This window comes from Engraulis encrasicolus, chromosome 13 (genome assembly GCF_034702125.1).
Source record: "Engraulis encrasicolus isolate BLACKSEA-1 chromosome 13, IST_EnEncr_1.0, whole genome shotgun sequence".
Classification (NCBI taxonomy): domain Eukaryota; kingdom Metazoa; phylum Chordata; class Actinopteri; order Clupeiformes; family Engraulidae; genus Engraulis; species Engraulis encrasicolus.
The window spans coordinates 3178964-3194141 of NC_085869.1; the positions used below are offsets into that span (position 1 = coordinate 3178964).

At 40.4% G+C, this 15178-nt stretch overlaps 1 protein-coding gene across 1 annotated transcript in view; it reads right to left on the minus strand.

The window, feature by feature from the left end:
* The window catches only part of LOC134460622 (protein mono-ADP-ribosyltransferase PARP4-like), a 48307-nt gene that overhangs the window by 10709 nt on the left and 22420 nt on the right, over window positions 1–15178 (minus strand). The window contains exons 16-20 of the mRNA XM_063212992.1: window positions 13085–13272; window positions 12422–12521; window positions 10486–10656; window positions 8710–8790; window positions 7032–7112 (exon numbers count right to left, since the gene is read on the minus strand). Coding sequence (XP_063069062.1) covers window positions 7032–7112; window positions 8710–8790; window positions 10486–10656; window positions 12422–12521; window positions 13085–13272 — 621 coding nt within the window. The remainder of the gene's footprint in view (window positions 1–7031; window positions 7113–8709; window positions 8791–10485; window positions 10657–12421; window positions 12522–13084; window positions 13273–15178) is intronic.

Consider the following 15178-nt stretch of genomic DNA (forward strand, 5'->3'; position numbering starts at 1 on the left):
AAATAAAGTAAAAACACAAGCCCGTACGTGCATGCTCACACACACATACACACACACACACACACACACACACACACACACACACACACACACACACACACACACACACACACACCACACACACACACACACACACACACACACACACACACACACACACACACACACACACACACACACACACACACACACAAAAGAGACGTGCGGTCAGGGTAGGCAGGGTAGGCAGTGCCTACCCTGGGATAAATGTCTTAAAAATAAAAACTAACACGTGTTTAAAAAAATATTCTTCAGAGTTCACATACACAACAATAACATTGATTCAGCATAAATTATGAGCTGTTTAAAGTACAGTATACGCAGGACAACGATCAAAAACCTAAGTAATCGCACGAAGCAAAGCGCTCAGGCTTGGGCAGGTTGCCGTGGCAACGCGCAGTCCCGGCTGGTAGCAGAGCCTGTGAAAGCAGAGCTTTCGAATGCCAGCCAGGCAGCCCGGTAAGGCTCGCTTTTCCTCTGCCTAGCCTGCCTTCAATGCTGTCAATGTAGAAGTTTGCGCATGCGTATTAAGTTGTCACATAGCTTGTCAATGGGACTAAAAGCAGAGCCTTTAGTCTGTGGCGGGAGTATGTGAGCCAATCACAGCGCCCAAAATGAAAAATTGTTACAATTCAGGTAGTAGCCAATTTCTGCCTACAGGCAGCTATGATAGCAACAACTAGCAAGGCAAGGCTTGTTCAAATCTCTAGCCGTATCGGAAAGAAAACATGGCAGTCTTTGGCTTTTTGTCTTTATTATTTTAAAAAATGCCGAGAAGTAGCAAGAAAGACGGTTCAAGTGACAGACCCGTTTGCAATCGCTGCATTGTGGAAATATTCAACATCAGATGGGTAGCAGCTTCAAGTAGTTTGAATACACTGGGACAAAATGTCTTCATCATGTCAACCACCCCGGGCTTTTAATGGAACTAGCTTGCATGAAAAACACAGCCTACTTGTGATTCTGCTTTAAGGTAAGATTCATCTAATTATTATGCTGTGGGTAGCCTTTTAACATGAACATGCTCAAGTTTTTTCGTGGTGCCTTTTGTTGTCACTTGTTTGTCAGGGTGTTGACATTGAAGATTGGTTGTGCGGTGGTGGACATGAATAGACCGTGTGTGTGTTATTATGGACGCGAGATTGTTTTTTGAGCGTACGACATGACTTCATCACAGACTTCATTTCCCTAATTTATTATGATGATGACTACGCGATGCGTGAGTTGTGTGGAGCCTGTTAGCAAGTGCAGCTGCGTTCTTTTGAAGTGCGTGGTCTGCGAGATCAACTTGGAACAGGACGATTGACTGGGGATGGCTTCTCGGAGTGCTTCCGCACTCACAAATTGACTTAATTTGAAACACCTTGCACAACCGTAGCTGAAGTGTTTGAGAATACTATCACGCACAAGAATGAGTCTCAGAAGTGGTTTCGTTAGTTTACTCGATGCTGTCTGAATGCACGGGTTATGTTTGCAAGCAACCCGCCCCCTTGCCTACTTTCCTTCTTGTCTGTGAGTGTTTGATTAGCAGCACAAAACGCGGCAGTGAAGCAGGAGCTGTTACCTAGGTTGGTTTATTGCTAAATGTAAATCGTTTTCCCCTCACATGCTATGGTGTGATTCACAGTTGGTGAACTAGACATTTTATCTTCAAAAGTAGGCTACACTGTGCCACCCTCCATCCATGTGAAACACCCTGGCATTTGCAACAGAATAAACAGAAGAGCAACAAAATCAACTGCTAAAGCCAAAAGTTAAAGCTTTCCCCCAAAATTGTTGTGATGTTGTAGCTTTCTAAATGATTAGCCTTTTGTAAAATGTAGGCCTACAGGTCCTTAAAGGTGTACAAAGTATGGGTCCTGGAGCTAATTTGGCAATTTGGCAAAACAAATAAGTGTAGCTGGCCTTTTCAAGAAATTGAAATTATGTTTTCACTTATTGTTTCAGATTTAGGTCTACTGACAATGTCCAAATGTCTAAATAGTGTAGCCTATTTACTTATTTAGTTATTAGAGCTGTGGTGGTTAAGCACTGATGGCATCTTATAGCCTACTTTATATTTACAGTATTTAGAGAAACATACTAATTTGTTGCACATTAAAGACCATATCAGCATGTTTATGTGAATAGGCCTATTTGCCTATCCAAGCCATAGGGTCATTCCAGCTGGAATCAGCAAATGGTCCCCACTCGACCCCCTCGGATTTGCTTGAAAAAAATATATGTGATGGCTTCAACATCCAATAGAACATATCCACCATTGCAGATTTCAGCTGTGCATACTTTTTCCACAAAAAATCTGTAAATAAGGACACCCCCTCCCCCTGATTTGGCGTCACTGTCTGAGTGACCATATTCAGACTTAATTATCTCCAAAACTATTTGTGGTAGGTCCATTATTTTTTCAGGGCTAAGAGTCATAGACCTGATGAGCATACATTACAATTTGCAGCACTGTATGTCAAATTACACCTTAATACTGGCCCTCTACTTTTCTTTGAAATTAAAATTGCAAGGGTTTTCAGATGTCCATAAAAACCTCAAATTTCAACATTCAAGGTTCATCCTTGGTACATGGTCAGATATGTGCCATGACTTTCACATCACATTATATTTGATATAAGGGTCCAATGGTTGTTGAAATGCAGAGGTCCAAAAATGGGCAAAAACTAATTCATACCATTATTTGGAGCAATATTCCCAATCTATGACACCAGTTGTGAACTTGCTGTTTGGTGTCTCTGAAAGATAATATTATTATTCATAACATATCTAAAATTTGGGATGGTGTTTTGCCCCATTATTTTTATAATGAATTTTAAAAACTCATTCCTGTGTGACATGCAGGTGTACCTTAGAAGCCCTGTTACCTTAGAAAAAAATTGGGTTTACTACACCTAAAATGAATAGCCAAGTCAGTGTACACTAAAACCTAAAATCTCTGATACCAAATAGGTGATTTTATACTTGTTCAGCTCAGTATTTCAGTATATCTGACTTAACCCTCAATTCCATCCTAAGAAGATGGCCAATCCCCTTGATTTTTGCGTTCCATTTTCACACAAAGATGGCGGCTCATGGAGCCAATAGCATAGTTCCAAAATAGTTCCAGGAAGTCAGCATCAAGGGAAGGAAACAAAACACCATTGTTTGGAGCAAAATTTCCAATATATGACAGCGGTTGTGAACTTGCTGTTTGTTGTTTCTGGAAGAGGATATTCTTATTAACAACATATCTAAAAATTGGGCTGGTGTTTTGCCCCTTTATTTGTATAATGCCTTTTCAAATCTCAATGCAGTGTGGCATGCATCCCTCAAATCCATCCAAAGTGGCGTCATGAAAAAAAACCCCACCATTTTTTAGAGCAATACCTCCAAAGTATGACACCAGCTGTGAACTTGTTTTTTTGTTGTGTCTGGAAGAGGATATTTTTATTAACAACATAGCAAAAAAATAGAATGGTGTTTTGCCTCATTCCTTTTAATGATCGTAAAGCGCATTGCGGTGTGACATAAGCCTGTGATCAAATAGTGCAGAGGGAAGCGGAAGTGGTGAATTGTTCTGGGCCAAGGACATGGGGGAATCAAGATTGGGTACTCATTACATTGCATGTATTGGGAAGGGGTCTCTTCAGACGACTTTATCCCGGGCCCAGGCAAAGCTGTTTGTTCAGCTCAGTATTTCTGATTTTTTTCAGGGATTCTGGCCTCATCTTTTTAAGTGTACTATCGGCCAGATGATCAAGTGACTACGCAACATGTTCTCACTGGCGCTACGTTAGCAATAAATTCAAGATGGTTGAGAGAAGTACCATTTTGAGAGAAGTCTTAAAAAAACAACCTCTGGAAATAAAACAAGGTGTTGATATGATTTCCTTGATGCAACATTGACTTCCTTGATGGTGATTTAATATTTGAAAAAAAAAAAGAAATGTATTAAACAAGTCAGGAACTTTCAATGTTCTGGCCTGTGACAAATTATTTTATACACACTTAACTTTCAATCACCAGCTGCATCTTATGAGTTGACTTTTTAAGGTAGCTTGCCATTGTCATTGATGATGCATTAGGTATCTGCACTCATATTGTTGTGTGCAACCATCCGTCATTGGCAATTCAATGAGGAACACCTGAATGAAACTTTGAATAAAACTTTATTGTTATTGTACAGGTACAACGAAATTAGTACCTTGAAGGACAATGACAACACAGGTATTGATTTCAGAAAAGATACCACCACCATGCTCAGAGCACTTCGGTCAGGGGAGGATGATGGGGGGCGGGAAGTTCTACAATCAGGATACCTCTTTACAAACTGTCTCCTCCTATGTGTCATCTCTAATCAACTTTTACTTTCCAAAAAACAGTCCCACCCCAGCCAACAGTCACCACGACAGAGGTACCCTGACTGTAGAACTGTGCCCCGCCCCCTATCCACCACCATATCTGAACGCTTTTGCATGCTGCAAAGCTTCCTTTCGGCTTCCATCATTTCACCTGGATCAATGTGATGATGAACTTTACAAGTAATGAACATTGTCTACAAGTATCCAGACCATGATTGTTGTAGTCACTATTGCTAACCTGCAATCCACTTGTCAGCGTTGCAGTGGTATAATATTGTAATGATGCAAGCAGCTGAATTAGAATGCAACAATGTGACAAGAACCATATGGCTGTCTGGTGCCATATGAACTTCTGTGCCTGCAATATTCACCTGATATTAAATACTGCAGGCAAGCAAACTCTTCTAACTAAAACTCCAGGACCATGCTGTCAAAATAGTCTGAGGGAATCTCTAGCCAGTATGAATTAAGTTATTTTGCAATACAGCTGATAACTTAACGAGTAAGACACAAGCTTCATAGCAAATATAAAGTTACAGGTGCTGATTGAAAGACTAGTTAGGATGGGAGTCCTTGTTGCAAACAAGAGTGCTACAATTCTTTAATCCTCTCCTATTTCATCACTTTATTCCAAGACTACTACTACCGCTACCACTACCACTACTACTACTACTACTACTAAAATGATGATGATGATTATTATTATTTTACAATTAAAATAATTAATGTCTATCAAAGCCATGTGCAATGTGCTATTCTTGCTGTGTGGCATCAATCAATTCATTTACAAGTGTTATGGTTTCCCTAGAATTTGCTTTGTCATTCACAGGGTAGCCATCTTGTTTTCACTTTTCAGGTGACATCAGAGCCATGGATTTGAGAGTTGCGACAAGTCGGTTGGTGACATGGTCCTCATAGCTTCAAGTAATTGTAGCCAATTGAGATTTTGAAGTCCGTTATAAAAAGAATGAGGCAAAACACCATCCCAATTTTTTGATATGTTGTTAAAAAAAACATCCTCTTTCAGACACACCAAACAGAAAGTTCCTAACTAGTGTCATAGATTGGAAATATTGCTCCAAACATTGGTGAAAATTAATTTTTTCCCATCTTTGGACCTCTGTATCTCAACAACCATTGGAGCCTTTTGTTAGATATACTATGATGTGAAAGTCACGGTACATATCAGACCATTTACCTAGGATGAACCTTACATGTAGAACTTTGAGGTTTTTACAGACATTTGGAAACCCTAGAACATATGATATCTACAAAAAGTAGAGGCACATTATTACGGTGTGATTTGACTTACAGTGCTGCAAATTGTAATATATGATATTCAGGTCTGGGACTCTTAGCCCTGAAAAAATAATGAATCTGACACAAATAGTTCTGGAGATAATTGAGTCTGAACATGGTCACTCATGCAATGTCGCTAAAACAAGCGTAGGGGGTGTACTTATTTACAGATTTTTTGTGCCAAAAGTATCCAGAGCTGAGTTCTGATGTTGTGGATATGATCTATTGGATGTTTAAGCCATCACATACATTTTTTTCAGGCAAATCCGAGGGGGTCGAGTGGGAGATTTTTCAGAAATTTGCTGATTCCAGCTGGAATGACCCCATACCTTGTGACATAAGGCCCCTCTCTCTCTCACACACACACACACACACACACACACACACACACACACACACACACACACACACACACACACACACACACACACACACACACACACACACACACACACACACACACACACGTTACATTTCAGATCTGCATGAAAGGGGACTATTTGTTCAAAGTTTTTAGTCTTTTGTAAAAGTTTTTAGCTGATAGTGACTCCAGATTTGGTTAAAATGCAGGAAATTGCATCTAAGAAGTACAATTTTTTTTATGGGGGAGGACCGAACCCACCGTTAAAAAAAAAAATATATATATTCTATATTTACTGCCTACCCTACCAAACCCTTCACTGCACGTCACTGACACACACACACACACACGCTGATGGTAAACAACTTTTCTCCAGGAATTGAACTTAAAGCGATACTGTCCTGGATACTGTACTGGAAATACGCTTATTTACACCTCCCCTTGAGTTAAATAATTGAGTTTTACCTTTCTCCTGTACTTTCAACCATTTTCTGAGTATGGCAGTGCACATTTTACCTCCATGCTAGCAGTTAACATTTGAGTCCTATGAGACCAGCTGGCGGCTAACTGGTCTCATAGGAGTCAATGTTAACTGTTAGCTTGGAGGTAAAATTTGCACTGCCATACCCAGAGAACGGTTGAAAGTACAGGAGAACAGTAAAACCCTATTATTTAACTCAAGGGGAGGTGTAAAATAAGCGTATTTCCAAAAATGGGACAGTATCACTTTAAGAATGTAAAACAGACGAAAATAATCCCTAACCATAACCTGCCAGTAACAGTACTTGAAGTACTTGAAGCCTTAACAGTAACGGGTAGACTAGTGTCCAACCACCTTGGGCCCCAGAAAGGGACATTGGAAACAAATATACATGCACACGCACGCATACACATACATGCACGCATACACACACACGCACGCACGCACGCACGCACGAACGCACGCACGAACGCACACACACACACACACAAAATCTGTTACAGACCTCATGTTCAGCTTCATCCAGGTGGAGGATTCCATCCTCGTAATCTCTTATGACCGCTCTTGCTGTGAGCTTGTGGAGAAACTAGATGCCAAGAAGCACATAAAGAACATTGTACATTTGAAAATATTATTATGTTTCAGACAGAGTTATCTACAGTTTAAAAAATATCAAGGGCAACTAAAAGTTTGGTTAGACAGACCTTTACTATTTTTACATAGTTTTTTTGCCTAACTTGATTTTATTTTACTAATTACTGTGTATTATCATGTGTTTTTATTAGAGATGCACCGGATCCGGTTCCAGATCCGGCAGGATAATATGGTTTTTCACAGGATCCGCATCCGGCAGGATTTTAAGCAGTGGATCCGCTATCCGGAAGTAGCCTAGGCTTTTCAGTCAGTCTTTCACAACCACAATCATTGCATGGAGTGAAAGCCCCTTGGAAGCGGCCGTTGCAGGCAGTTTGGCAGCAAGCCAATGAGTCTAAAAAATTGTTTGAGCCATCGTAATAAAAAGGGCCCACGTGTGCGAGTAGACTATGTGTTTCAACCCTTTCGTAGGATCCGGTATCTGGTTCCGGATCCGGCAGGATCTTAAGCAGTGGATCCGGTATCCAGCAGGATCCTACAAATCAGGATGCGGTCCATCTCTAGTTTTTATTGTGTTTTTGTATTGTACAATATTGACACAAGACCTGAAGGCGATCTTCCAAGCTCACATACTCAGGTCGTGGTAGTACACAATGGTGGAACATACGGTATAAATGAGAAACTCTTTGGCTATCTGCTTCCTTGATGCATAGGTGTCTGACAGTTCTGTGGCAAATGTTCACTCATTCGCACACGATTGTATGCAAGTTAACCATATTCCTACCCTAACCCTCGCGGTGCGTAAAAAAAACCCTAACACCATGAAAGTAACTGTTTCCACTATTTTTTTATTTTTACAAATTCCAATAGGTTATAATAACCTGTTGTCATAGCAGAAGAGTTGTGGAAACCAACAAAAAAATAAACAAGACAAGCTATGAAAGCTATCAAAATAAACAAAGGCAACAAGGTAACACAGGTTGCAATGGAAACACAAAGCAGGCTGACTGAACACCACCGAAGAGGTCAATATGACAGAGCATGGCCGGGTTGTATGTGGAAAAGGGCCTTAAAACCCTTTGAGGAGTAAGGACTTTTACTTGAATTTTACTTGAACACTCTACAGCGCCCATAGAAGTCTGTGTTAAAAATCTTCCAAAGTCCTTATGACATCATAATGAGAACTCAAAATTTGGGCAAAAATCACATATTTGTGATGGAAGTGGACATGACTAGCATAGAGATCAACAGTGGACATTCATACCGTGCCTTTGGTCTTAAATGTCAGTAAAGAATCATCAGTAAAGAAACTCTATACAACTGCTAGTCTACGACCAAATCTACATGAATAGAGTGTAAAGGTAGTCATTCATACCATGCCTTTGGTCTTAAATTTCAGTAAAGAATCTGTAAAGAAACTTACTGCTAGTCTAAGTCCAAATCTACATGAATAGAGTGTAAGGGTAGTCATTCATACTGTGCATTTTGTATTAAATGTGCTCAAATAAAGAATCAGTAAAGAAACTCTATGTAATTGGTAGTCAAAATCCAAGTCTACATGACTAGAGATCAAGAGTGGACATCCATACCGTGCCTTTGGTCTTCTGCAGCTCTGTGGTGGACACCATGGTCTTAAGCTCCTTCCCACACAGGTCTCCATACAGAGTAGCCTACAGAGGCGGACATTTGTTTCAGTTATTCACAAAGTCAATTAGTTATTAACAAATGTAAAATTATACACCTGCCGTATTTTTCTTTGTAATATTAGAAAAAATATATAAATATTGAGTGGCCGGAGATGAGAAATCATGTGCTTAGGTCACACTCTGACAGAAATAGATTGCTTGACTATATTCCATGTCTTTGGCACCTGGACTAGCACATTGAGTTAGATGTGAGGTGATAACAGCTGCTTTGTGACTAAGACTTTTATTTTGTCAAGTTGTTCGTCTTTCTTCCACATTCATGAAAGGTATGAAGGATATGAATGTTGAGCCACGTCTCATGAGACCATCATTAATGCCTTAAAGGTACACTGTGTAGGACATGGTCCAAAAAGGTAATGCAACTATGCTGCTCATTGAAACTGGGCTGCCTAATGCCAAATTTGATCTTTACATGGAAGTTTACTAAGTAATAAACAAATATTTCCTAGTATGGTCCAAGTAGAGTCATTTTTGCAGCTAAAAATGGTTATTTTTGGAAATTCAAAATGGCGGACAATGGAGAAGATCCCCCTTTTCCTGTATGAAAAGTGTAATTTTTGCAGTCATAATGAATACTTAGAATTTGATGGTGGTGAAGTTTTCATGAAGAATTCATGAAAAAGGTAACATGAATTCTGAAAAAAAAAAAAAAAAAAAACCAACTCACACAGTTTCCCCTTAAGAGCAGTTTATAAAAGCTGCTATGAATGTATAATGAAGCAACAGATATAGCGAGGTGTTACCATACGCTTTAGACCAGTGGTTCTTAACCTTAAAGGGACACTGTGTGAGATTTTTAGTGGTTTATTTTCAGAATTCATGCTGCCCATTCACTAATGTTACCTTTTGCATGAATACTTAGCACCACCATCAAATTCTAAGTATTCATTATGACTGAAAAAAATGCACATTTCATATTGCCATTTTGAATTTCCAGAAATGACTGTACTTGGGCCATACTAGAAAATATTTGTTTATTACTTCGTAAACTTTAATGAAAAGATCAAATTTGGCAATAGGCAGCCCAGTTTCAATGAGCAGCATAGTTACAGTTTAAGGAAGAAAAACCCACACTCACAAACTGCGTTTCATTATATATTTATATTACTACCATGTCCAAAAAGCAAACTCGTTTCGGCTATCAAACCTTCATCAGTGCATGCACACTGATGAAAGCTTGATAGCCGAAATGCGTTTGCCTTTTGGACATGGTGGTAATATAAATAAATAATGAGATGCAGTTTGTGAGAGTGGATTTTTCTTCCTTAAGTTGATACATTTTATCGCGCACCCAAAGACTTTCGTTTTTTACAAGAAGTTGAGCGCGCCCTTTGCCAAAACTTGCAGCATAGTTACAGTACCTTTTTTGACCATTTCCTGCACAGTGTACCTTTAAGCACCCCCTAACCTTTGCCAAAAACAAGCCGCGGACCCCTAACCCAAACTTCTACACGTGTATATATACCAGGATGTGGTGCTCGTTGAATCACTGGAAACCCCTCCACTTTTCCTCTCCTCCCCTCTTGTCTGCTTTTCTTCCCACCACACCTCTCCACTTCTCTCCCATTTCTCAGCTCCCCACTCCTCTCTCCACCTCCTCCTCCTCTCGACATCTCTCCTCTCCTTTTTTCCCCTCTCCCGTCCTCCCGATCCTCCTACCTGAGTACAGTGAGGTACGAAGCCGTACACCAGCGTGTGGTGCTTGCTGAAGAGGGCGTGGAGCTGTGCAGGGGCCTGGACAGGAGGGGGCGCTCTCGGGTTGAACAGCTGCCACTTCACCGACACCGAGCTGCAGCCTGGCGACGTCATTCGGCCCACCAGGGACTCCACCTGCAGAGGGAAAAGGCAAAGGTTAACCGATAAGACACAGCGTTATAAATTTGCTGTTACCAGGATGACAATGACCAAATCAAATCATTTCTAAAGGCCCTGTGTGAAATCAGAGTAGTGTAGTACTAGGGTAGTTATAGTCAGGGTGCGATTTGTTGAAGAAGGGGGGATAAGTTTCAGATTTTAAGCATTAACAATGGAGTTACATACCGCAAATATTAAAATCCTGTGGGAAAAGTGAAGGTATCAGAACCAGAAGGGGGGACAATCCCTGGCACCCTGGTTATAGTTCACTTTTTAATGGTTATTATAGCATTCCACCGGTGGACCAGCATGTATTATGGGTAGATAATGAGTAGGAAAGCGGTTTCATAGCTGACGATAGAACCGTGGGCTAATAGCTGTGCACAGCTTGGGAAAACCAGGGACTACACCTGCCAGGTCAAGAGTCAAAAGGTTAAAGCGATGGTTCGGAGTAGAATCACCCTAATGCCATTTGAACCGTGACACCCATCCACCTTTACACCCGAAGTGTTTTCTGCCGCAGGCTTACATCAACAGAGTTGCCGTGTTATTCGATGTTTATTCCGGATAGCTTGACTCAAGCGCATATGGATCCTGGGCACCGTCTCCAAACTTTCCCCACAAATATAACATGTCATGACACCAAACTTCTACAGTATAACAAATGTGATTTGTACTCACAAAAAGATGAATTTGAAACTTTGTACATAGTCCAGGAGTTTATTAGTAACAACACACGAGACGATTAGCTTTTCTGCTGCTAAACATCCGTCGACGTCACTTCCTGTTTGAAAGACCAGGAAAGCTACCCTATAGCAAACTCAATTTGTATAACCTCCCTTCCTTTCCTTTTGCCTGTTACCTCGGGCTTCGCTGACGCCCCGCTACGTGTAGAAAATGAATCTTCTCCACTGTCTGCCTTGCCACAATAACTTTCAGGCCACTTTTTACCCATTAAACATCCCGACTGAAAATAAGACAATTACTGTTGAATTGTGCTTTTGCGAGACATTGGAAAAAACTTCTTGCCTCGCATCACAAGGCCACAAGCAAAAAGAGAGGACAGCAGGTTAAGATATTGAGTTGGACCCTAGGACTATAGGCCCATCACTCTGCTGACACCATGGACAACGAGCTGCAGCCTAGGGCTGCACAATTAATCGTCAATAATCAAAAATCGTGATATAATAGTGATATCGAAATTGTGATTTTAATCGTGATTTAATCGTGGCAATAGTGACCTACCTTCGAGAGCGTCCTTGAAGCCAGAACATGCTTACAGGCTGGTGTTTCTGGCCACAATTCTGTTCATCTAAGTTTCACGCTATTGCCTTTTACATAATTATTACAATTCATTTGATTTTGCTCATCCCATATATAATTAATTCTTGGTCATGTTTCATTTTGATATGATTTTTACAAAATTCAGCAAAAATCAATAATCATGATTAATAATCGTGATTATGATTTTGATCCAAATAATCGTGATTATGATTTTTTCCATAATTGTGCAGCCCTACTGCAGCCTGCCAAAGTCATGTAACTAACAGCGACTTGCAGAGGTTAAAGGTCAAAGGGTAAAGGGTGAATGTTAGTCATAGAGACCAGAAAAGTTGTCCCATAGCAGACCCCATAGCAGACTATAGGGCTAGAGCTACAGAGTGACATTATCGCCATCCGACTAACCAGGAACTCAAGCTGCAGAGGGCAAAGGGCAAGGGGCGGGACAAAACCTAGGTACCTTCTTTGACCAGGTGTGACGCGTCTTTGTGTCAAAAAACTCATAGGCTCCACCGCTGGCCTGGGCTAGTGCTCGAAGCATGTGTTTGTTGGCGGTTTTACTGTGGAAACAAAATCCATTCACAACACACGCACAGAGACACATGCAACCGCACGCACTCACGCACACAGACACAAACACACAGAAACGCACACACGTTAAACTCAAGTCCACTGAAGAACTGCAACTGGGGAAGACTGTGGTGAGTTGTGTGTGCAGTTTAAAGTTGAGAATGCAAAAACATTTAGTAAACCCACAGAGTGGAGATGGAAATGCATCCCTGGTGCGAATGCGAAGATGTGAATATGCAGGGGTGCACATAACTGGTACGCAGGTACGCATGCGCGGCAAAAATAAGCAATGCGTACTACCAGTTGCATAGCCTACAGACATGTGTTAAGGTTCGTGGTGACATGTGTTATTCTCAGACACTGAGGAGCACATTGGATTTGTATCACGGATGAGGACTTGTATCGCGTACCAAAACATACTGTATTTGCTGGTAAGCATATGGGTAACACACTAAAAAAGTTATGTGATGTGCACCCCTGTGAATATATGCCACATCGCTGTGCACCATCTCCATGGGCAGTGTGTGTGTGTGTGTGTGTCTGTGTGTGTCACCTGAGTCCGCAAGTGAAGATGCGTGTGTGAGCGGCGTTGCTGCGTGCCAGCTGCAAGGTGAGGGCGGGGTTTTGCACATGGCCGTCCGACAGCAGCACCACGCTCCGACTGCCTCTGGAGGGCGGCAGCAGGCTCAGGCTGCGCAGCGGCCTCCACAGCTCAGTACTGCCCCCTACAGCCGGGGTCTCCTAATGACAACAGACAACAGTGTTGTTCGAATGTTAGGGTACATGGCATGACGTGACATATAATTATATGTCCAGACAGCTATACGTATGTCATGTCATATATTCAATATCCTCCTGACTACCAGCAGTTCATTTTTTGTCCTCTCTAGAGGACATTTGTAAACTGCAATATCTCCCACCCCATACACACTACTGTGCTAACTCCCAATGGTCTTTAAAGAGGACATTCAGAGCTTTCCAATGATACCATGTGTGTAGGGGTGGGGTTTTGGGAACTTTCTATTTCTTTGCAAGGAAAATGGTGTCCATTAAAAATAGGCCGCTTTTGGTTAAAGGGAAAGTAAATGCATAATACTTTAAAGTGGGCAATTATTGTCTTAAAACATCATCTTTATATGTTATTTCAATCTCTTCAGAGTACAATTAAACCATTTCTAAATTAATGTAACATTATTTAATTCCCATATTTAGGCGTTAAAGAAATGTCCTCTAAAATGGACATTGGTAGTGACATCTTCCATTTTGTTAGTATTTTTCCAGTCAGAAAGTCAGTATCAGAATCAGAAGGAGAGACACTTTACAGCACATTATTGATAAATAATCCTAGATGTGATGTTTGAGGAAGATGCTGAAGATTCAGAGACCTCTTAGGATTCATTTCAAGCAGGAAAAGTGGAATCAGAACAAGCAGAACGTTTCCTATTGATGCATTTGTCGCCCCATGTGGAGCATGACTCTGATGTGTGTCTGAACTTTGCAGGACAATATTTCAACCAAAAATTAAATTAAGACTAAATTAATCCTATAGACATGAACACATGTTTGTTCCAGAGATAATAACCCATATTTCACACATCAGAACTATAAAATTAGTCAACTCTGGTGAAAGTTCTCAGTTGAGGGACCACATGTCATTCAAGCTTCAACTGCAAGTCCAGTTGCTTAAAACAAAATTGCTTTGACTTGAGATGACCTGCATGAATGATAATGGTCACAGACACATCCAGTTTCCACCTCAAACCAATAAAACACTCATTGTTAACTCATTAAGGTACATTTTCAATGTACGGCCTTCCAATGTCCACTGTAGTGGACACATTAAATCTTTAAAATAAAAAATAAAAATTCATTTTTTGCCTTCAAACAATTGGGGGAGTAAAAAAAAACAAAGATTTTAAAACTTTTTTCCCCCTGGTAGTCAGGAGGATATAACATGACCTGCCTGAATGGGAACGCAGACAGTCTACTTTGTATATAATGTAATAAATTAAATTAAAATTATTGCGATATTATCGCATTAACTCAGTCATTTAGCGGCGTTCATTTTTTTATCGCAACTTTAACGCTCACTGTGACCCAGCAAAGTTTTTTTCATAAACTGGTTGACCACGGCATTTATGCGATTAATCACAATTAAATATTTTTAATCAATTGACTCTGGAATTTAATGCTACTTTGTGATTGGTGACTGAGCGTCCAATAAAATCGTTTGGCTTGCACGGTTCCCCTGCTTCACTGAAATTTTGGGGGATAGAGAAAATCACACCTCCCCCCAGGGGTGGTGATATTATCAATAAACTCCTATGCAGGGAAGCTTTTTGGATACATACATTTAGTACTTTAGAACCTCAAGGTCTAAATGAGGAATTAAGTTTATCTTGTTTTTGTAATGCTGTAAATATCTATAAGCTGATGTGTTTGTTTACATACGTGTATATGATGCATTTACCTGCTAGCTTTGCACTTGATGACTTTTCTACTTGATGAATTTGTATTTGATGGTTGCTTGTAACTTTTTTTACTTTTATTCCACTTTTCTTATTGACTAATGTATACAGTATATCACGAAAGTGAATACACCCCTCACAGTTTTGCAGATTTTTGAGTATATCTTTTCATAGGAAAG